Below are 24889 nucleotides of genomic sequence, written 5' to 3' on the forward strand. Positions count from 1 at the left end.
CGCACTCCGCTGGGCTGATGTTCCAGTGGACATCCCATAGCATATTACAAAGAGAGGCAGTGTGGTGTAGTGTTTAGTGGACTGGAAGAAGCAAAGATCACCAGTGTTGAAGCAATGATTCTTCAACATGAACTTTGTTGGACTGGCCATGTTGTGTGGATTCCTGATTACGGTCTTCCAAAGCAACTACAGTGGTACCTCGGGTTACAGACGCTTCAGGTTAGAGACTCCGCTAACCCAGAAATAGTACCTTGGGTTAAGAACTTTGCTTCAGGATGAGAACAGAAATCGTGTGGCGGCAGCATGGTGGGAGGCCCCATTAGCTAAAGTGGTACCTCAGGTTAAGAACAGTTTCAGGTTAAAAACGGACCTCCAGAACGAATTAAGTTCTTAACCCGAGGTACCACTGTACTCTATTCTGAATTTATAAATGGAAAGTGCAATGCTGGTGATCAACAAAAGAGGTTCAAAAACTCTCTCAAGGTAAATCTAAACAAATGTTGTATAAACACTGGCAACTGGGAAAACACTGGCCTGAGAGCTCTCCAATTGGAGAACAGCCTTTCCCAAAGGTGTCATGGACTTTGAAGATGCTTGAACTCAGGATAAAAGGGAGAAATGTGCTAAGAGGAAGGCACGCTTGGCAAACCCTCACCGTGATCAACTCCTGCCCCGGAAACCTATGCCCCCACTGTGGAAGGACTTGTGGATTCAGAATTGGCCTCCACAGTCACTTACGGACTCACTGTTAAAACTGTGTTTATGGAAGCCAGTGTGGTGTAGTGGTTAAGAACGGTGGATTTGTAATCTGGGGAACCGGGTTTGCTTCCCCGCTCCTCCACATGCAGCTGCTGGGTGACCTTGGGCTAGTCACACTTCTCTGAAGTCTCTCAGCCCCACTCACCTCACAGAGTGTTTGTTGTGGGGGAGGAAGAGAAAGGAGATGGTTAGCCGCTTTGAGACTCCTTCGGGTAGTGCTAAAGCGGGATATCAAATCCAAACTCTTCTTCTTCTTCTTCTTACTCGGCTACAAGTGATTGCCAAAGAAGAAAGAAGAAGAAGAGTGTCAGAGTCAGACCTGGGAGATCAGGGTTCAAATAGCCACTCGGCCATGATGTTCACTGGCTGACTTTAGGCCAGTCACTCGCTCCTCATGTAAGCTACCTCACAGGGTTGTTGTAAGGATTAAACAAGGGGGGGACCATGTACAATACCTTGAGCTCCTTGGAGGAGAGATGGAAAAACAAACAAACTGGATAGATTATTTCCACCTCACACCCTATGCAGTAAGTCATGTTCAATGCTACTTTACATCTTCTATCTGCATATTTTGGTTCTTCTGAAGCACACCTAAATATCAGTAGTTTTCCTCTTGAGTAGATGTTTCCAGGAAGCAGAAACAGCCCTGCAAAGGTCAGGAATGAGAGGTGCTCCTTAGGGATAGGAGAGGAATCTGATTTGGTTTCCATTTTAACACACGTTTAACCGATTCACGCTTCCAGAAACTTTCTGATAACAGGAACGTTGTTTACCCTTTGAAATTCACACTCCATTGAATTTTGTGATGTGGTTCTCTGCCAAAAAAGGTATGCACAATAATGCATATCTCTGGTAAAAAAGAATTGCATACATGACATAAAATAGAAATGCATTGTTTCAGGGACAAATGCGGCCCATAATATGGTATACTAGAGAAATACTGTTCAGGGATGTCAGAAGCTTCCCCTGCCATAAATCAGAGCAGGGCCTTTGCTGTGCCTGCCCCTGTTCCGTGGAATAGCATTCCTGTTGGGGTACAGAAGGCCCCTTCTGCCAACACTTTCTGCACAAAGTTGAAAACATTTTTGTTTCGATGGGCTTTCCCAGCTGGTTGAAAAGGTCTATGCCATCAGTGTCTACTTTGTATGTAAAAATTACCGGTAACAAGTCAACTGTTTTCCGTGTTGTGGATGACTCTTTTTAAGCTGTTTTTTTAAAGGTATAAATCACCTTGAGAGCCATGCGGAGGGCAACAAAAAGGTAAATGGATGTGTATGTGTGTGAGAGAAGAGGGGTGGTGTAGTGGTTAGAACCTAGGGGATCAGGGTTCAAATCCTCGTTTGACAATGCAGCTCACTGTGTGACCCTTGGCCCAGCCACTACCTCTCTCAGAGTTGTTGTTGGGATTAAACGAGGAAGGGCAAGGAACAATGTATGCCATCTTGATCTTGAAGGGGAAAAGGGAATGTAAATGCAATAGTTAGATTCCCAAATGCCGATAGATTTCTCTGAGGATTTTTTTAAAAAAAGATAAATAAATAAATAAATCACAAACTGATACAGATGCATGGAGGATGCAAGACTGAAAAAGTGGCAGAAACCAGATCTGACAGCTTCATCGATCTCTGGTTTCCGTACACACTATCACTGTTACCTCTGCCATGAATATAACCAGCGGAGAAGGCAATGACCTAAGAGGAATGTAGTTGTCTGTTGTCTGCATGATGCTCCAATCTAGTTTGGCCTGTTTCCAGTCAGGGGTGTGTGTGTGTGTGTGTGTGTGTGTGTGTGTTCACAGAAGCAATTTTGCAACATCTCTGCAGCAGCAGAGCTTGGATCGTCCACTCCATGGCTGTGTTGGCTGGAGCTGATGGGAGCTGTAGTCCATCTGGATGGCAGCAGGTTGACTTAGCAGTGGAAATATCCAAGAAACTTTTTAAGAACCGAAGAAGTGCCTGCTGAATCAGGTCAAAGAGGGGGCCCATCTACTCCAACATCTCATGTCCAGCCCATAGCTGTCAACTTACAGATTTGAAAATAAGGGACCAGCAGCCTCGAAAATAAGGGATCAGCAGCCAAAATAAGGGATTTTCCAAGCACAGGTATGTTCAACTTCTGAGCCCCTCCAAGCCAAAGGCAGAAAGCCCAGCAAGCAGCCAAACGAAGCCTCAAGCAGTGGTTCCTACAGCGCAGCAACCCAGCAAAGGGGATGCAGCAAGGAAAACCACCGTCACTTCTCTGCTGGGAAGCGCTGAGCAAAGGTGAGTCCCCAGCAACGCGGCTGATTTGATCGGCACAAGGCATGCAAGCTCCACCTCCCAGTCGTTCTTGGGTGAGCAACGCAGCCAAGCAGCACAGTTGGAGCCTCCCTCCTCCCAGGCCAGCAGGGAGGGAGAGGAGCTGCTTCCTTTGAAACCCGGGAAATTTAAAGGACATCATCAATAAGGGACAGCAGCTGGACACGGCGCTGGGATAAGGGAGTTTCCCGCAGCGACGGTTGACAGCTATGGTCCAGCCAGATGCTTGTAGGAAAACCCACAAGCGCAGGACCTGAACACAAAAGCTCTCTCCTGTGGCTTCCAGAAACGGGCATTCAGAAGCGTCGCTGCCTCCAGTATATTCAGACTCCAAAGGTGATTAGCTCTTCTGCGAAAGCTGCAAATCCTAGCGCGTCAACTCTGCATATTTTGACACAAGAAAATCCCCCAGACCTGCCAAAAGACGTGACTCAGCTACACAACACATGCGTATATAAATATTCAGCAGATAGCACACTGAACACACACCTCTTCCCAATTTCCCCTTTTTTCCCAACAACTCCTGTCAATCCTCAAGGTTTCATTCTTATTTTCTGCTCTCCTCGCTTGGCTTGGGGCCTGGTTTATACATCCTTTTTCTATTCTGGGCTATCTGAAATATGTATGATGCTAGGAGAGACTGCGGGGAGCTTGTGAGAGGAGGGGAACCATACCATTAATGCAATGGGTTTCGTGCGATGAAATCCTTTGTTGCTGCCAATTAGAGATTGCATAATGGCAAGCTCCATGCCTTATTCATCACCTCCCTTCCAGCTGACAGCCCGCCTCAGGTGGTGACTGCAAGTGCTAAAATCCAAAAAAGGGAGAGCCCAGGATTGACATATGTGAGACATTTGTCTGTTTGCACATCTCTCTGTGTGCAGAGGACACCGTAAAGGGGGCAAAAAAAGAAAAGAAAACCTTTATTTCATATCTTTTTTGTCATTGTTGAACTTGTACACAAGTAAAATAAAATGCATATCTTTTATATATATATATATATATATATATAATTTATATATATAATGCAGTCTCGAGGGGATGAAAAGGGATGCATTCTTTAACAAATGCCCCTGTAAACATGGCGGAATAATGAAGGTGGAAAGATGGTTAAATTGCAGGAATCGGAAACGCAGGAGCGGCAATGAAATCATTGCGTCACCTCTTCAAATGGTAGGGGGGTATCGGTACTTGCAACATCATTCAAGGACTGTTTCAAATTACAAGTAACACTTTGGAAAACATTTTGAAAATGGCGTATTTGCATCTTTTATTTTTTTTCTTTTATTTTTCTTTTTTTCCATAGGTAAATCTTTCTCTCTCTTTTTTTTTCCTTTTTAACCATCAGCTGTGGCTATAGACTCTCGTGGGCAAGTGCAGTTCCAAGGACGAAATAATAATAATAATAATTAAAAATTAAAACACATAAATTTCAGGAGGAACAAATAAATTATGTACAACGTTTTGTTTTTTATAAAGGCATCCAGTTAACTCGTAGTGTAACCAAGTTTTGTTTTTGTATTTCCCCCCCTCTGGGCTTAACTTTCTTCTTGTTTGTGGAAGTGATTTTTTTTTTAAATGGTTTTATTTTTTTTAAGCAAAAGTCCTGGGATTAAAGTATCACTCCTCGAGGAAAGGGGTGGGAGGGCAACAAGAGACATGTTGCTGTCGTTTCAACAGGACCAGAATAGACTCCACATCAACAGAGAGATCGATAGGCTGGGGATTAGCCGTGAGGTGGTACTTTGCGTGGGCTGAGCCATGCGACACTGTGACCTGGATTTGTTCTTTTTCGAACACCCCTGTCTCTTTTTGGTTGGGACTGTCGAAGGTTCGATGGGGCCTAGGAACTCAGGTTTCAAATTGGTCAGTGGAGGGTCCACTGCACTGGGGAAGGTCCCAAAGGGGGAGTCGTTGATCTGTTTGTTGCTGCTGTTTTTTGAAGGGTCCGTCTCCGCCTGGGGCTTAGTTTTGGCGATGTTTTCCTTATCCTTGAGGGGGTTGTTGGAGGAGGCCCGGCTGCTGTGGGAAGACGGGCCTGCCTTGGCTTTGGCTTCATAAATAAAAGATTTATCCATCTCCGGCTGGCAGCATTTCCGCCCACCATCGTGGGGGCTTAGAGGAGGGTCGGCCGTTGGCAATTTGCCAGTCCTGGTCTTAGTGCTAAAGACGCTCGTTCTGATCTGGTTGAAAGAGTCGACGCATCCCTCCAGGTCGGCGCTCTGCAGCCGTTTGAGGTCCCTCCCTGCCAGGTGAGCGGGCAGGTGGCACTCGAGTTCCGAAGAAGACCCTTTGAACTGCTTGAACCAATCCCAGAGCGACCGGGCTTGGCAGTCGCAAACCCATTGGTTGCCGTTCAAGCGGAGATACTGGAGGGAGACCAAGGGAGCCATCGTCTCTCCCGTCAGCACCGTCAGGTTGTTATTAAAAAGGTACAAGGTCATCACTTTGCCCAGGTCGTGGAAAGCCCTGCGGTGGATCACACTGACCCGGTTCTGGTGCAAGAGGAGCCGGTCCAGGTTGATCAACCCCCGGAACACATTTTCCGACAAACTTTTTATTCGGTTCCCATGCAAAAACAGATAGGTGAGGTTAGCAAGATCCAGAAAGGTGTCGTCCAGGAGGTTCTGCAGGCTGTTGTCCTGAAGGTAGAGATACTGCAGAGAGAATAGCCCCCGGAAGAGCCCCGTGGAGAGCTCCAGGAGGCCACAACGGTCAAGGTGCAAGGTATGGAGGTGGACAAGGCCTTGGAAGGTGGAAGGGTTGATGGACCTCAGGTTGGTGTTGTCGCTGAGGTCCAGCTCCTCCAACTTGTCGAGCCCGTAGAAAGCCCCGGGTTCGATCAGGCTGATGTTGTTGGAATGGATCCAGAGGATGGACATGTTCCGGCAGGAGGTGAAGCTGGTGGAGCGGATCACGGTGATCTTGTTGCTGTGGAGGAAGATACGCTGAGTCTGGATGGGGATTTCGGTGGGGATGGCTCCAAGTCCTTGCTGTTGGCAGCTGATGGTGATCTTGGGTTCACTGTAGCATACGCAAGCCCCTGGACAGGATTCCGCTTCCGACGGGAAGTTCAAGCACAGCACCAAAATTAGCAGTTTGCTTCCTGGAGGGACAGCCATAGGGGAGGAGGGGGGGAAAGAAGAAGAGAGAATGATATGCAAATTAGATCATTAGCACCTTCTTTTCCAGCATCCCCTACATTAGCTCAAAATGCACCTTTGGAAAATTCATTAACTGCACAACCTTGGCGAACGTGCATGACCTTGATGAAAACATAGGCATTGCTTTTGTTCCACCAGCCTGAGAATCAGCTCAAGGAATGGAAGGAATAAGGCTTAGCAGAGGAGCTCATTGTACCCTGTCCCTTGCCCCCCAGTCCTAGCCTGATTTGGGTCAAAAGTAGATTTGGGGCAGCGGGGAGAAAGAACGATGAGAAAGAAAAGCAGTTCAGGTAGGCCGCATCCACACCATAGCAGTATCATACCGCTTTAAACAGTCATGGCTTCCAACAAGGAATCTTGGCAACTGTAGTTTGTTATGGGTGCTGAGAGAAATTAGGAGATCTCCATTTCCCCCCCACCAAGAAGTATAGTTCTCAGAGCTATTTAACCATCAATCTTTCTTCCCCGGGAACTCTGGAAACCGTAGTTTGGTAAGGTGAGATATAAGTTAACTAAAAGCAGCTTTTAAAAAAAAAAAAAAATATTTATTAAGATTTTGGAAATTACAAAAAGAAAAAAGAAAGGTGAAACATAGAAAAACAGAAACAGAAACAAAAACACTACATAAAGCATTAAATTAACAAAACAAAACAAAAACAGTTAAAAACACTTCCAATCTTTTCAAACTTAACTTTCATACCCTTTTTTCATTGACTTCCTCAACGCCTCCCTTTTCGTATTCCACTTCAATTAACTATTTCAGCAAGTCCTTTCCATCTTCATCTATTTTCTGTCTTATAATTAATTTTAACATATTGTAACCTAGTTTTTTTCCCCTTTTAATACATTAACCATCTATCTATACCTAGTTCCTTCTAACATTTCTGCCAAAGCCATATAACTTCATTCCACCCTTTTTCTAAAGCTCCTTAATTTTACAGTATTTCTGTAAGTAATCTTTAAATTTTTTCCAATCTTCCTCCACCGACTCTTCTCCCTGGTCTCGGATTCTGCCAGTCATTTCCGCCAGTTCCATATAGTCCATCAACTTCATCTGCCATTCTTCCCGGGTGGGTAAATCTTGTGTCTTCCAGTACCTCGCGATGAGTATTCTTGCTGCTGCCAACACGTTTAAAAATAGATTATAACACTAAGAAGTGGACACTCCTGGGAAACATCCCATGACACAACAAAAAGGTCTTCAATTGTTCCTGGAAAGTGCAGATAGTGGCCACCTGTTGTATCTCAACAGCAATGTTATTCTGTGAAATAGGGGCAGTCACACTGAAGGCCCTGCTTCTCTGAGTTACTGCAGAGGGGACTTCTGAGATCTTTGGAACTGACAGGAGGAACTCTCCCACAGACAGCAGTGATCTACTGGGTGCATAAGAGATAAGGTGGCATCTCAACATTAGATTAGTTTACCTGCGAGGTCACCTTACCTCTCACATGCCCACTCAGCCACTTCACACCAATACAGGATTCACATGGAAGAACTTGGTCTTTTAGTGTGGCAGTGTCCACACTCTGGAACTCCCTGCCTATTGATATCAGTCACCTTCGTTGTATTCTTTTCAGCACCTGCTAAAACCATTTTTGTTTAGACTAGCCTACCCAGAGAACTAGAATATCTCAAATGCTGATGTGTGTTTTAATCTTTTCTTTTTGTTTACAGCTGGGTTAATAATAATAATAATAATAATAATAATAATAATAATAATAATAATGTTTCAAATTGTTGTTAACTGTTTTATTGTTTTATTCTATTCACTTTGAGGTTTGTTTGTTTGTTTACAATCAAGCAGGGCATAAATTTTATGAAATAGATAGATCCCATTATATGTATTTTACTGGCAAATGCATTGAAAAGTGCGGGTTTACATATAATTATTTTTAAGTGCATATTTTATTTTATGTAGAACTGGCACTGTTGCAGGTGCCATGCTGTATCTATTCTGCATCTATAAGAAATTGATATTTTAGTGTGGCGTCATCCACACTTTGAAACACCCTGAGTCTTCACTGTACTCTTTTCAGCCCACGTTAAAAATGTTTTTGTTCAAACAAGCCTACTCAGATTCTAGAACGCTGGAGTGTTTTTAGTTTATTATTGCTTTTATTTTTATTTTATTTTTATTTAAAAAATGCTTCAGTTGTTTTTACTAATAACTTCATTGCTTCATTCTTTTTGTAAACTGCTTCAGTAAACTGCTGCAATCAGGTGGGATATGAATATTGCGAAACAAACAGACACATTGAATGCAAAAGGTGCTTGCAAAATGTGTACCAAAAGCCTATGGCAGGACGTAATGCAGGGTGCAACAAACTACTGACTGACAGTGAAATTGTAGGTGGGGCAAGGGCACAGCTCAACTCGTGCTCTCCTTTTTGGCAGACAGCTCTGCAGCAGGTGTCACTTTCACCTTGGCTTGGTGTGACCCATATCTCCAGATGCCTGTCCAATTTGTCCAGCACTCACTCTCTCTCTCTCTCTCTCTCTCTCTCTCTCTCTCTCTCTCTCTCGTTGCCTCAGCTGACCCAGCTCTCTCAACTCGGTGACTGAGCTGTGACTTTGCATTAAAGCATAATGAGGCATCAGAATGCATGAGCATCCTTCACAAAGGAGGATGACTCTTTTCCCGAAGACACACAAGCCAAGAAAGGGGTCCTGAGGCTTGGACTTCCCTAGATGATGGGATGGGTTGCTGGACAATTCCTCCAAATGGAGGGAGTGCAGGTCAAATCTGACAGGGATTCCTGGTGCCTCTTCAAAATGTGGATGGACCAGATTGGCAGAGATAATTCATAATGATGTGGGGTTTTTTTAATATATATATATTATTAAAGATTTCTTGGTTTATTTTCAAGCTACGTTTTTCTACAAATCAGTTTCATTTGCTGTGAGATATTAATGTTACATTAGGAAGAAAAGGGGGAAGGAGGTGGAGGGGGAATGGTGAGTGGGGTGGGGTGGGAATGCTTCTATTCTACTTAGTGTATGTGTGGGGTTTTGTGTCAGCGTCACTTGTGTGGGTTCTCTTTACTATTCACTTGTATTCCTTTAGCAGTGAAAGAGGTTGGGGTTGGTTTAGGGTGTGGTTGTTTGTTTGTGTTTGGCTGTAGTGAACTTTGTTTTCATGTGGGAGTGGTGTGTGTGTGTGTGTGTGTGTGTGTGTGTGTTTGGATCAGGTTAGCCAGATTGATTCGAATGCTGTCAGCGGGTTCTTGTTATTGTCTTGTTGGGCTGTATATGTGATAAAGAGGAACTATACCTGGGTGAAGGCGTCTTCTTCTATTTGTCCCCGTGTCAGTTTCAGTTTGTTGGTTAGTTTTTCTAATAAGGCTGTTTCCCAAACTATTTGATACCATTGGTCCATGCTAACTCCTTACAGGTCTCTCCAGTGTCTGGCTATGATGCTTCTGGCTGCTGAGAGTAGGTGGGCTATGAGCTCTTCGTGTTGTAAGTGGGCATTATTGTCTTGGAAGATGGTTAGTAGGGCCGGTTCTGGGGTAACTTCTAAAACTTGCTCAGTTATTTTGCATATTTCTTGTATGATTGATGTCCAGAAGAGTTGGAGTTGGATTTTAAGACATTCCCACCACATGTGGAGGTATGTGCCTGTGGAGGTGCATCCTCTCCAGCATTTTGGTGAAGTTCCTGGGCATATTAGTGTTAGTTTCCATGGTGTTAGGATGAGGGCAAATCTTTGTCTAAAATGGTTTGTTTTAATTATGCATTAGGTACTGTGTACTACAAGGGAGCTGTGGGTTAAACCACAGAGCCTAGGACTTGCTGATCAGAAGGTCGGCGGTTTGAATCCCTGCAGCAGGGTGAGCTCCCATTGCTCTGTCCCAGCTCCTGCCAACCTAGCAGTTCAAAAGCACGCCAAAGTGCAAGTAGATAAAGTAGATAAGTAGATAAGTAGATAAGTAGGTACCGCTCCGGTGGGAAGGTAAATAGCATTTCCGTGTGTTGCTCTAGTTCGCCAGAAGCGGCTTAGTCATGCTTGCCACCTGACCTGGAAGCTGTACGCCGGCTCCCTCAGCCAATAAAGTGAGATGAGCGCCGCAACCCCAGAGTCAGCCATGACTGGACCTAATGGTCAGGGGTCCCTTTACCTTTACTGTGTACTACAGTTTAGGGGAAGAGTTGAAGATTAGGAGAAGAACCATAGTTCAGTGATGGAGTGTCTACTTTGTCCCTGGTTCAATCCCCAGTAGCATGACCAGGTAGGGCTGGGAGTATCCCTGGCCTGAAACGTTGGAGAGCTGCTGCCCACCAGTGTAGACCAAGGATGCTGCTTGCCTCCAGCTCCGATCATCCCCAGCCAACAAGAGCAATTGCTATAGAAGATGAGAGCTGAGATCCACTTCTGAAGGGCCACAGGTTCTCTGCCCCTGGTGAAGGCAGTGCTGAGCTGGATCAACTCATTTTCCCCGGCACTACCTGTTGATTCCCCTGAGGTGTCCCTTTGCAGAGTAGGACAGACATCATTATCACCACCATCATTATGGACTTCTTGCATGAAAGAGAAAATGAACTTGTAATAGCTGGATTTGAAGTTTGAAGAAAAATACTGTTTTATAGAAGATAGAATGGCTGGATCTCTGCTGGACAGTGAGCCGGAAGTCATTTTATTCTTCTTTATCTTCCTCTAATCTCTCCCCCCCCCCCTGCGAAAAGCAATGACAAACCTAGACAGCATCTTAAAAAGCAGAGACATCACCTTGCCAACAAAGATCCATATAGTTAAAGCTATGGTTTTCCCAGTAGTGATGTATGGAAGTGAGAGCTGGACCATAAAGAAGGCTGATCGTCGAAGAATTGATGCTTTTGAATTATGGTGCTGGTGGAGACTCTTGAGAGTCCCATGGGCTGCAAGAAGATCAAACCTCTCCATTCTGAAGGAAATCAGCCCTGAGTGCTCACTGGAAGGACAGATCGTGAAGCTGAGGCTCCAATACTTTGGCCACCTCATGAGAAGAGAAGACTCCCTGGAAAAGACCCTGATGTTGGGAAAGATGGAGGGCACAAGGAGAAGGGGACGCCAGAGGACGAGATGGTTGGACAGTGTTCTCAAAGCTACCAGCATGAGTTTGACTAAACTGCGGGAGTCAGTGGAAGACAGGAGTGCCTGGCGTGCTCTGGTCCAGGGGGTCACAAAGAGTCAGACATGACTAAACGACTAAACAACAACAACAAAAATCTTCCACCCCCCTCACACAAACACACTCTTTCTCCTCTTCTCTTTATTTTCTTTCTCCTCTCCTCTCCGCCCCTCTCCTCTCCCTTTCTTTAGGTTTCCCTTTTTCTTGTCTTTACTCCTTCCTGCCTTTGTTCTAGACTAAGTAGCTGTTAGCATATTGTAAAAAGTCACTTTGCAAGGGACATGCATTTTTGTATATCTCTGAATAAGGATCAATCAATAAATTTCCAAAACAAAAAAGACGTCGCCAGTCATCATGATCATTGGCATTCTCATCATCCTCTGCTGCTTTGGTTCCTAGGTGATGATTTCCTCCTTGGTCCATCTTCGGGGATGGTTAAGTGGCTGCCAGGGCAAGCAGGCAGCAGAGCCTATAGCTTACATAGCCCCACAAACCCCATCCACAGGCCAGCTGGGCTGCAAGCATATTGTCTACCCATATATAGCAGGGCTGGGGAACAATTCTCAGCCTCAGGCCCACATCCCCTCCTGGGCCACCATCCAAGGGCAAGAAGCCATAGCCTCCAACATTCTTCTGATGAAAATTGGGACAGTGCAGCACCAAAAGACACAATGTTATCAATAATAATTTATTATTTATCCCCCACCCATCGGGCTGGGTTTCCCCAACCACTCTGGGCGGCTCCCAACAGAATATTAAAAACACAATCAAACATCAAACATTAAAAACTTCCCTAAATAGGGCTGCCTTCAGATGTCTTCTAAAAGTCTGATAGTTATTTATTTCTTTGACATCTGATGGGAGGGCGTTCCACAGGGCGGGTGCCACTACTGAGAAGGCCCTCTGCCTGATTCCCTGTAACCTCACTTCTCGCAGTGAGGGAACCGCCAGAAGGCCCTTGGAGTTGGACATCAGTTTCTGGGCTGAACAATGCGGGCTGAACAAGGCTCCTTCAGGTATACTGGGCCGAGGCCATTTAGGGCTTTCAAGGTCAGCACTAACACTTTGAATTGTGCTCGAAAATGTACTGGGAGCCAATGAGAGCACAGTACCACCAGAAGCACCAATGATGCCTACAAGCACCAACTCATCTTCCTATCTCATACCAATGCTTATGCACCCTGCATCAGAAGAAAGGAATAAAATTACGTAATGGTTTCATCCTATGTTGCCCATGTACCTGAGTAGGAGAGATGGTGACTAGCCCAAAGTCACCAGAGTCCACTTCAAGGCTCAACAAGGACTGTGCTTTCGTAATCTGTTCCTGACCCACCAAGCCCACTCCTCCATGTTGGATCTCAACCCCACTCACGCCAACTGTTGCGAGATGGAGTGTGCCAGAGAAATACTCTTGCATGCTATGGAGAGCAGGGCAGAAACCGGGCTATAAATCTCAATCAATAACTTATTATTGCTTGCTAGGTCGATACTATAGATATGGCTTGAATGTTTTATTGGGGGAATGAGAATGGTGCCAGGGGGGTGATAACCATGAAGAAGGGAGATTCTCTCTTTGGGGTAATCAAAAGCTGGAAACCTAAACCGGAACTGCAATCTTGTCATCATAACTCACTCGGTGCACTTAATAAAACTGCCAGAATCCGAAGCATCTATATGCTTCCATACACTTCCATATCAGATATCAGGGGAGAGCTGGCACCTGCCTGGAATGCATGCCTAATCTGTCCCAGATATTATTAGCTTCTGCACAGCCCCCATGAGGCTCTGGGTTAGGGATTTGCCTGGTGACATCTGCTGGCTGGCTCACCATCTTTTTTTGACACATCACCGCCCATCGAATGGGATAAAATAACACAAGGCGCATCAAGTCCCTGCTGGGAGTGTATCACACTGGGAGGCATCCCTGGGGAAATTAAAGCATTGCAGGCACCGCTCTCTGCCCAGCACTATTTCTTACTGGGTGAGAGAGGCAGCAGAAGGATATATATATATATATATATATATATATATATATATATATGGTGCAAAGGGGAGAACATTCTGGAGCTAGATGGCTGCTGATCATGTATCAAGTGGGTGAGGTGCAGTAGGGATTGGGAGGTGTTCCACACTTCCTCATGCTTCTGCGTTGTGAGGGCAGCAAGTCAGGGGCATAGCGTGGTGAGGGCCATAGCCCCGGGCACCGGTCCAGGGCTGGACTGAGGAGGAATGGTGGGGACTACCCCAACCTTCTCTTAAACCTTCCCAAGAACAGGAGGACAGTATAGATTTAGAACAGTGGTTTGCAGAAGGTCACAGTTCAGAGTCTGCAGAGGGCAGAAGCTGGGAAATATTGGAAGAGGAACAGCAGGAACAAGAAGCACCAGGGGAGAGGCAGCTGACAGACTCAGTGTCCTTAGAAAGCATTCCTGACCCACCCCCCTTCCCCAGGACCAGGCGTGCATTGAGAGTAGTAGAACAGAAAGCTCAGAGGCAGAAAGCACAGATCAGCCAACGCAGGGGTGACGTAGAATAGGAAAGACGGAGGGAATGAAACTTTACCCAGAGCAATGCCATTATCCTAGGTAGACTGCATTCCTTCATCTCTCTCTGTGCATAGTGAATAAATTCCTTGGTGAGAACTGCTTTTTGGTTTGTCTGCTTCTTGGCTGCCACCATGGAAGGGATCGGATTCCCTGAACTCTGACAGCATCATGCCCCCAGTCCCCTCACTGAATGGCCACCCAGACAGTGTTGGAGGGATGCGCCTGCCCAGGGCTGCATCGGCCAGCCTGGCTCCCCCCTGCATGGGTGGGCAGGCAATGCAGCAGGGCCCTGAGAACCTTCCACGCCCCCCACCCACACAGCAGTGGGGGTTGAGTGCGGCAGGTTTTGTTTACCCTCCACACCCCAGCCCCTGGTCCTGCCTGGTGTTTGAATACTTATGCCCCGGGTACCAGCAAAGGATGCAACACTACTGCACCAAGCTCCACCTGACACTGCCCATCTGTGGGGCTTCAGCTTGGCCAATTCTATCCATTCTATCTCAAACATGAAAATAAGATGGTCAAGGAAATGGAGAAACTCCCTTATGGAGGTTGCAGTATTTGCCCCTGCGGAGGTTGCAGCAATTGGGACTTTCTAGTTTAGAGAAAAGGCAGGTGAGAGGTGGCATGGTTGAAGTTTATGACCTTTAAAGCCCTTCATGGCCCAGAACCCTCGTACCTACGGGACTGCCTCTCCCGGTATGCCCCACAGAGAGCCTCAAGGTCCATAAATAGCAACACCCTAGTGGTCCCGGGCCCTAAGGAAGTGAGATTAGCTTCAACCAGAGCCAGGGCCTTTTCAACACTGGCCCCGGCCTGGTGGAACGCTCTGTCTCATGAGACCAGGGCCCTGCAGGATCTGATTTCTTTCCACAGGGCCTGTAAGACAGAGTTGTTCCGCCTGGCTTTGGCTTGGAGCCAATTTGATTCTCTCCCCATTTCTTTTTTTCCTTTCTTCTCCTGTGATGAGGCTGCATTTTAATGTTTCAATATTTTAATGTTGCATTTTAATCTTGTTTTTAAGTTGTATTCATTCAACTTGTTTTTTTTATTGCTTGTTAGCCGCCCTGAGGAGGGGAGGGTGGGGTATAAATAAAAATTATTATTATTATTATTATTATTATTATTATTATTATTATTATTTATGCATGGCATGGAGAAAGAAGAAAGAGAGAATTTTTCCACCTTCTTTCATGACACTAGGGGCATCCAATGAAGATTTACATAGATTCAGGCCAGAAAGTCCTTCTACATGCAGTACAGAGTTAAACTGTGGAACTCTGTCCCACAGGGTGCAATGATGGCCACCAAGTTGGATGGTTTTAAATGAGGATTTGACAAATTATTGAGGCCATTGATGGCTGTTGACCACAATGACTATAATCTGTGTCCATGGTTGGAGGCAGTGACGCTGCTGAATACCAGTTGCTGGAAGCCCTGGGAATGGTGTGAGTGTGTGTGTGCGCTCTTGTGCTCAGGTTCTGTCTGTGGGCTTCCCATTTCATAGAATCATAGAATAGTAGAGTTGGAAGAGACCCTGAGTGTCATCTGCTCCAAAGCCCTGCAATGCAGGAATTTGTCCAACATGGGGTTCAAACCCACGACCCTGAGATTAACAGTCTCACGCGCTACCAACTGAGCTATCCCTAAGGGACAAAACATTACGCCAACAAAGCTGGGGTATCTGTGCTTGAGTCCTGCTTGCTGGCTTTGGAGCTTCTGTTTCGCCACTCTGAGAACAGGATACTGGACTAGCAAGAATATTATTGGCCCAAAAATGGAAGCAAGAAGAATTACCGACGATTGAAGAATGGAGGATGAAGTTAATGGACTATGCAGAATTAGATAAACTAACAGGAAGAATTCGAAACCGGTGGGACCAGAAATTCACGGAAGACTGGAGTAAATTTACGGACTATTTGAAAAGTATTTGTGAAGATCAGACGATGTTTGTAGGCTTACAAGAAGTTCTGTGAGGAGTATTATTGGAAGTATTGCAAAAATAGATAGGGGAATTTGTTAAGAGACTTAAAGGCAATACAAAGTTAAGAAATGTATAAGAAGTAGATGCAACGGTGGATTATCAGAGGTGCTGATAGAAGTAAATAAAAAAAGATTGTATAAGTGATAAGTTTCGTGGTACATTTTATAATTGATATGTTAAAATGAATAAATTTATTTTTTTTTTTAAAAAAAGAGAGAGAACAGGATACTGGACTAGATGGACCATTGGCCTGAACCAGGAGTCTCTTCTTACTTTAGTTTGTTTTTACCAACTTTGCCCACGCACAACTCCAGAAAAAAATGTTTGCAGCGCCCTGCCCACTTCACCTCCTCCAAAAAGGCTCGTGAAATTGTCAAAAGGACTCAGCCCTGGCTACACAGACACGAATCCTAAAGAACCCAATCACAAGCCCTTTCAACATCTAACACACACCACCTTCATGCTGCTGAAACTCGACGTTCATTTTCCCCATGGCCTCCGAGGCAAAGTGGAGAGCAGCGGGCCGCAAGTGTTTCAAAGTAAACCGGATCGCCTTTTATCCCTCCCCGCAGAGACAAAGGCAAGAGAAGGCTGTTTGACTCAGCAAAAGTCTTTGAGCTGCCTATGAGCCCCTTTACGTCCAAGGCAGGAGAGAATTCTAATGATTATTGATCCGGCTCTGAAGGGAGGCTGCATTATCATATCCCCGAATCAATAGATTTGAGAGGCAAGCAGTTGTTGGGGGGGGGGGGAGCGAGGAGAAGGCCAGGCCTTGGCAAGCGGAAGAAAATTGCATTTTGCTTGGGCCTCTGAAAAGAAAAGAAGAAGAAGAAAAAAACGGAGCATCTATTAGTGGTCTCCAGAGTCTTTTCCTTCTAATTGCCGTGTCTGACAATGTGATCGCGCTGGGACCAGCGGAAAGGCAGATAATGGACCCGCTCTAATTGCTTCCCTGTTCTCTGAGTCATCCAACACTTTGGAGATGGCAAAAGGGTCGTGCCGACGTTTTTGACTGGAGGAGGAAACTAGCTTTTAAGAAGGCCACGGGAGAGGCAAACACCCGATTCAAAGCCCATCTCGGCAAGAGAACGGATGTTATCAGGATGGTCAAGTGCTTGTTTTTCTACAGAGGTGCTTTTGACCTGAGAGACACCCTGAACGTTTTGATCGTGGTTCTGCTGAGAGATGGCCCTTGTGTGAGGGGGGAAAGGGCTTTTAAAGATAAAGAGGAATGAGGAAGAGGGCAAAGGGGAGCTGATGGCTAGTCTATAGGAATGGAGAGGGGCGTCTGGCAGAGAATACTGAGCTATGTGGGTTAAACCACAGAGCCTAGGACTTGCCGATCAGAAGGTTGGCGGTTCGAATCCCCGCGACGGGGTGAGCTCCCGTTGCTCGGTCCCTGCTCCTGCCAACCTAGCAGTTTGAAAGCACATCAAAGTGCAAGTAGATAAATAGGTACCGCTCTGGCAGGAAGGTAAACGGCGTTTCCGTGCGCTGCTCTGGTTTGCCAGAAGCGGCTTAGTCATGCTGGCCACATGACTTGGAAGCTGTACGCTGGCTCCCTTGGCCAATAAAGCGAGATGAGCGCCGCAACCCCAGAGGCAGCCACAACTGGACCTAATGGTCAGGGGTCCCTTTACCTTTTTAAGGCCAGTAAGGCAGTGTCGAGTCAAAGTAATAGGGCTTTTTTTCAGCCGGAACGCACCAGAAATCAGTTCTGGCAGCATTCAGGTTGGCTCCATTGCCAGTACAGTCGTCCTTTGGAAGTCAAATGGAATCCGTTCTGGAAGTCCATTCGACTTCCAAAACATTCAGGAACCAAGGCGCGGCTTCCGATTGGCTGCATGAAACTCCTGCAGCCAAAGACGTTCAGGTTCCAAAGAACTTTCACAAACTGGAACACTCACTTCTGGGTTTGCAGCATTCAGGAGCTGAAATGTTTGACTCACAAGGCTTTTGACTTCCGAGGTATGACTGTACAGTGGTACCTCGGGTTACAGATGCTTCAGATTACAGACGCTTCAGGTTACAGACTCCGCTGACCCAGAAATAGTACCTTGGGTTAAGAACTTTGCTTCAGGATGAGAACAGAAATTGCACAGTGGCGGTGTGGTGGCAGCGGGAGGCCCCATTAGCTAAAGCTAAAGGTTAAGAACAGTTTCAGGTTAAGAATGGATCTCCAGAATGAATTAAGTTCTTAACCTGAGGTACCGCTGTATAAGAGAACAAGGGAGGCATTCATGTTGAGTTCCAGCACCTCTTTTTCTAGAAAAATGGCACCAGTAACTCTTACCTGACTTGCATTCAGAGTCATAGATTAGATCCAGTGAGTTAATAAGAACAAAGGAAGATCCTGCTGGAAGACAGTGGACCATCTGTTCCAGCATCCTGTTCTCACATTGGCCAACCAGAAGCCCCAATGGGAAGCCAGCATGCAGGACTCGGCACAAAAACACTCTCCCCTCCTTTGGCTTCCAGCAACTGGTATTCAGAAACATAGTCTCTGACTGTGGCGGCGGAGCATAGTCATCGTGGCTAATAGCCATCAATGGCCTTCTCTCCCCTCCAGGAATTTGTCTAATCCTCTTTTGAAGGCATCTGAGTTAGTGGCCCTCACTGCCTCTTGTGGGAGTGAGTTCCAGAGTTTAACTAGACACTGCATGAAGAAGTCCTTTCTTTGGTCTGTCCTGAATCTTCCGTGTGAACTTCAACTGGCTGAAGCAGTTGGCAAGGCTGCCATGGAATGATGCAGGAGGGAAGGCAAACTCAACCAAACTTATTGGACTAACAAGGAGGACGGGGGGGGGGGGAATTGAGATTAATTACATTTTTTGCATATGGATGTTGGAGAAACTGCCAAAATCTTGTCATGCCTGAAGCCTATAATCAAACTGGGGAAAAGGAGACGTCAAAAGAGAACACACTGACTGCCAAATTCATGGGGAAATGGCCACAGCTCAGTGACAGAACATCTGCTTTGCATGCAGAAGGTCTCAGGTCCAGTCTCCAGATAGGGCTGAGAATGGTAGTGAATGAATAAATGAACAAACGAACAAATGAACAAATGAGCAGGGCTGTGAGGATTGACTAGGGCACCTTAAAGGCTTCCATTTTTTGTGGAAGAATAAGCTTTAGTGAACTACAATCCATCAGATGCACAAAACATCGCCATCCTGAGCTACGCATGGTTGGAGCAGGAACAGAGGAAAATGCCTTTGTTGTTGTTGTTTAGTCGTTTAGTCGTGTCCGACTCCTTGTGACCCCCTGGACCAGAGCATGCCAGGCACTTCTGTCTTCCACTGCCTCCTGCAGTTTGGTCAGACTCATGTTGGTAGCTTCGAGAACACTGTCCAGCCATCTCATCCTCTGTCATCACCTTCTCCTTGTGCCCTCCATCTTCCCCAACATCAGGGTCTTTTCCAGGGAGTCTTTTCTTCTCATGAGGTGGCCAAAGTATTAGAGTCTCAGCTTCAGGATCTGTCCTTCCAATGAGCACTCAGGGCTGATTTCCTTAAGGATGGAGAGGTTTGATCTTCTTGCAGTCCATGGGACTCTCAAGAGTCTCCTCCAGCACCATAGTTCAAAAGCATCAATTCTTCAGCGATCAGCCTTCTTTATGGTCCAGCTTTCACTTCCATACATCACTACTGGGAAAACCATAGCTTTTACTATATGGACCTTTGTTGAAGATGCCTTATACTGAGTTAAACCCATGGTCCATCCAGCTCAGTATTGTCCACACGGACTGGCAGCGACTCTTCAATGCTTCAGGCATGGAGTCTCTCCCAGCCCTGCCTGGAGATGCCATTTTGGGACCTTCTGCATGCAAGACAGATGCTCTACTACCAGCTATGGTCCTTCACCGTTGGTCCACCTAGCTCAATATTGTTTACACTGTCAGTCGTTCTCCAAGGATTCAGGCAGGGGTCATAGCTGGAGGGTCTGTGAATTGAATAGAGGACCCTCTGAGCACAAAGCTCTAATCCTTGCACAGTGGCCTCCTCCTTCCCCTAAAAATAATGTAAGGTTCTAGTCTTCATTGTTCTGAGTCCTGTGAACTGCCCTGAGACGTACAGGTATACGGAGGTATATAAATTTAATAATAATAATAATAATAATAATAATAATAATAATAATGGACTAAAAAAAGATAGGAACAGGGGAATCTGCCCTGTGCTGAGTCAGCCAAACAGCCCACCTGCACTGACTGGCAGCAGCTCTCCAGGGGTTTGGGTGGAAATACTTTCCAAGCCCTATCTGCAGATGCCCAGGGCCGGATTTAGGTTTGATGAGGCCCTAAGCTACTGAAGGTAATGGGGCCCTTTATATGTCCAGCTGTCCTTTGTCAACAACCAATTGTCACTGTTTTTGTGTGTTGAATATACGCTATATGGTAATTTATGGACCTAATAGGTATCTAAAGCCATTTGCACATAACAAAATATGTATTTTATCAAAGTAATTGTTGAACTGAAATACATTCCATGCAGAATGTAAGCACCCCATATATAGAAATGAGGAAACCCGTGATATTTTAGGGAGCAGATGAGCAGGCGGGGCCTATTACTTACATCATAGGAGCCTACCCAACACAAAACACTCTTGCTGTATGTAGGTTTTATTTTATTTGTTTTATGGTCTTGTATTTTGGAAATGTACATCCAGGTTTTTTTCTTTTAAATTTTTTTGGGGGCCCCAAAAGAGTGGGCCCCAAGTAATAGCTTGTTTAGCTTATATGTAAATCTAGTACTGCAGATGCCAAAGATTGAACCCAAGGCCTTGTTCATGCAGGGGAGATGCTCTGTCACTGAGCTTTGTCCCTGCTTTGGGAACTGTGAGATCAGAAAGAAAAGAAAGAAACTGTGAGAAAAGAAAGAATCTGTGAGATCAGAAAGAGAAGAAAGGCAGAAAGGTATACAAACAACACACACATATTCTGCACGAGAAACCAAGGTTTGGCAGTCTGACTATATCACCACCAGTTATAATTCATTTACTTTACTCGTGCTATATAATGGTGCTGTATAAACCACCCCTAAGCATCTCCATTAACCCTTTGCCTTGCTAAGCAGGCATGGGACATGCACACACCGCAGGTTTAATCTGGGCTGCTCTTGCAACGCAGAGGAAAGTTATTTGACTGGATCATTGCCTTAATGAGGCTGAAGCAAGAGTTTGCTTAGCCTGATTGTTTAAATCTTTAACAAACCACCCAAATAGGATTATGGGCTTTGTTAATAACCCAGATCCATCATCCTCAAACATTCTGTTAGCAAAACAATAGAAACCAATGGAATGGATCTAGGCTGAAGTTTGAGCAAATATTTTTCCAAGTTGTTAAAGTGAAACGGGGGAGGGAAAAGGGAACAGAAAAACATAATTTTATAGGTGTAAGAGAACCTGGTTGAAAGAGAACAGAATGGACATCATGTGGTTCTGGGCAATTGGAGATTTCATCAAGGATTTAGCAACAGTTCTATTATCAATTTATTGCCTTTGCATCCCATGTTTTTCTCCAAGGTTGCATGCGTGGTCCTCTCCCTCTCCCAATTTAATCCCCACAACAACCCTGTGAGGTAGGTTAGGCTGAGAGGCAGTAACTGGCTCCAAAGTTCACCCCGTGAGCTTCATGGCCACATGAGGAATAGAACCTTGGTCTCCCAGGTCCTAGTCTGAGCGACTAACCATGACATCACGCTCTCTCTCAGGATCCTATGTAAGAAAGGCAGTGTGGCGTAGTGGTAAGAGTTCTGGACTAGGACCTGGGAGACACCAGGATTCAAATCTTCATGTGACACCAGGATTCAAATCTTCATGTGGTTGTGAAGCTCGCTGAGTGACCTTGGGTCAGTCACTCTCAGCCCAACCTACCTCACAGGGTTCTTGTGAGGACAAAAATGGGAGAAGGAGAACAATGCATGTCTCCTTGAGCTCCTTGGAAGAAAAGGTGTGATAGAAATTTTAAAAAGGCAATACATAAATAATAAAACTAACCACTACTCAGAGCAAATCCGCTAGAATTAATGGAACTAACTGCATCCATTTCATTTGTTTCAATGGGTGTACCCTACCAACGTTGCCTACAGCACTACGGGACACGGGTGGCACAGTGGTCTAAACTGAGCCTCTTGGGCTTGCTGGTTGGAAAGCCATAGTTCAAATCCACGCTACAGGTTGAGTTCCCATTGCTCTGTCCCAGTTCCTGGCAACCTAGCAGTTCAAAAGCACACCAGTGCAAATAGATAAATGGGTACCGCTCCAGCAGGAAGGTAAACAGCGTTTCCATGCAATCTGGTTTCCATCATGGAGACCTGTTGTGTCAGAAGCGGTTTAGTCATGCATGACCACATGACCCGGAAAGTTGTCTGTGGACAAATGCTGGCTCCCTTGGCCTGAAAGTGAGGTGAGCACCACAACCCCATAGTCGCCTTTGACTGGACTTAACTGTCCATGAGTCCTTTACCTTTACCTTTTACAGCAGTACATCTTCCTTTGAGAGTGCCCAGTGCCTGATTAACCATGAAATTAATGTGTGGGTTGGGGGATAAAGCAGGCCAGACAACCCCTTTTCCATTAATAACCCCCTGAGACCAACTTAATCAAATCCCAGTGTTTGCATGGAATCTGATTTCGTTCAATTTGATTTAGATAAATTACACCATTCTCGATTTGAATTCATGAAAGATGGCGAATTACTGGAGATGGTGGGTTGACAGCGATGAACATGCACCGCAGTGCAAATTTGTGTGTAATCAGAGATTAAATTATGCACAACCACCCCTGAGCTTTAACTCTGCTTGCTAACAGGGACCTCTTTCTGAAGGAAGGAATAATCTGAAGAAATAATGTCTCTGTCCCAAGAAGTAGGCAAAGTGCTACACCAGTGAAAACAGGCTGACCTTATCAGGCATTTACCCTGATCCACAGGAAAAAACACCAACAACTGGGAAGCAATGGCCTCCAAGCACTCCAGTTAGAGAACAGCCTTTACCAAAGGTGTCATGGGCTTTGAAGATGCTCAAACTCAGGACGTAAGGAAGAAACGAGCTAAGAAGAAGGCACACTTGGCTAATCTACACCATGATCAACTCCCACCCAGAAACCAATGTCCCCACTGTGGAAGGATGTGTGGATCCAGAACTGGCCTCCACAGTCACTTACAGACTTACTGTTAAAACCGTGTTTATGGAAGACACTCTTACTCAGCTACAAGTGATCGCCAAAGAAGAAGACACAGGAAGGGATGACTTGAGAAGAGGAACTCATGGAGAAGACTATTTAGGGCTACTGGCCATGATCACCATGTTCTGCCTCCATGGTCAGAGGCAGCAATGCTTCTGAATACCAACTGCTAGAAGCAACAGGACGTCCTGCTTAAGGGCTTCCCCAAAGAGGCATCTGATTGGCTCCTCTGAGGATGCTCATCCAGCGTCAGGGACACGCCCAGCAGAGAGGAAGATGAATTGGCTGCACCTGAGTCTCCACCTCCAGAGGAGGAGGAATTGGCTGTACCTGAGTCTCCAAGAAGCAGGAGGCAGAGCAAGCGATTAGAGGAGAGTCGGGCCAGCAGGAGGCGGGGGGAGGATGTAGCGTGTATCTGGCTTGGGAGGGGTCAGAAGCCAGTCGTCAACTGACCCTGATGGAGAAGGATGAGTTGTGGAAGCCTGGACTGCTGTAAGCCTGTTATTGTGAAATAAACCTCAGCTACTTAAACTGCCAGTGTTTCGTGTCTTGTGTGGGAGAAGCGCTAAACCTGACATCCAGCAAGGCTCTTCTTATGCTCAATATGGTATTTAAAGCATTTATGCTTTGAAATGCTGTGCCTTCCTGGAGCATTTGATTGGATGTGGTGCCGTGGTTGACACTGCTAGTTTTGCCCATTAAACCCAGCACCTCTTTGGAGAGCTGAATTTGTATGCCTAGCTGACAGCTCTGCTTTACGTGGGTCTATGCAGACTATTAATAAGTGACAGCCCACTGTGTAATTCCTTATCGATTAAAGCCCACATCAGATCCGACTCCCCCACGTCCCCGAGGGTCAATGGAAGCCTAAGCAGCTAGTCCCATCTCATCTAGACTGCTCAGAGCACTAGAACACAATGAAAGGGACCTGCGTACATTTTCAAAAGCGGCGTTTGTCGAGGTGTGAATCTTTTCTCTTTCTCTCTTTGTGCTTTCTGTGCATCTTGGTTTCTGAAGTTCAGTTCACCACATTCTGCGCAATCCTTAGTCCTTGATCTTTGACTGACTGGGTAAGAAGGAGAGCAGAAGGCTGCAAGGCAACCCCTGCTGGGCAAGAAAGATGGCTTGGCCACTGGTCTTTTTAAATACTCAGGTACAAGAGTGATGCAAAAACAAACTGTAGAAATTTACCAGCGTTCAATAAACTGCACTGCGCAACCTTAGCAACTGAATGAGAAAAACTCTTGCCCCATTTTCCTGCACACCCTATGCTCTCACTATGAAAGAGTCTTCTCTGAAGGAGCGTCTCCACCCCCATCGTTCAGCCCAGACACTGAGGTCCTGCTCTGAGGGTCTTCTGGCAGTTACCTGAAAGCAAGAAGTAAAGTTACAGGGAACCAGGCAGAGGGCCTTCTTGGCAGTGGTGCCCTCCCGGTGAAACACCCTCCCATCAGATGTCAAACAGATAAACAACTACAGTGGTACCTTGGTTTTCAAACATAATCTGTTCCAGAAGACCGTTCGAGTTCTGAAACGTTTGAAAACCAAAAACTCAAGGCCTCAGCGGAAGCCGTGTGGCATGTTCGACTTCCGAGACGTGTTCAAAAACCGAAGCATTTACTTCTGGGTTTACTGTGTTCAAAAACCAAAATGTTCATCAACGGAGACGTTAAAAAACTGAGGTACTACTGTATTTGACTTTTGGGAGACACCTAAAGGCAGCCCTGTTCAGGGAAGTTTTAAATAGTTGATGCTTTATTTTGTTTTTAATATTTTGTTGCAAGCTGCCCTGAGTGGCTGGGTCAACCCTGCCAGATGGGCATTATTATTATTATTACTACAGTGGAA

At 45.7% G+C, this 24889-nt stretch overlaps 1 protein-coding gene across 1 annotated transcript in view; it reads right to left on the reverse strand.

Moving 5' to 3' along the window:
• Positions 1-4621: 4621 nt before the first annotated feature.
• Positions 4622-24889, reverse strand: part of RTN4R (reticulon 4 receptor) — a 111355-nt gene continuing 91087 nt past the window's right edge. Inside the window, exon 2 of the mRNA XM_081841949.1 lies at positions 4622-6162. Within this exon, the coding sequence (XP_081698075.1) occupies positions 4730-6162 (1433 nt within the window). The 3' untranslated portion in view covers positions 4622-4729. The remainder of the gene's footprint in view (positions 6163-24889) is intronic.

This window comes from Podarcis erhardii, assembly GCF_964252035.2.
Source record: "Podarcis erhardii genome assembly, chromosome: 15".
Taxonomy (NCBI): Eukaryota; Metazoa; Chordata; class Lepidosauria; order Squamata; family Lacertidae; genus Podarcis; species Podarcis erhardii.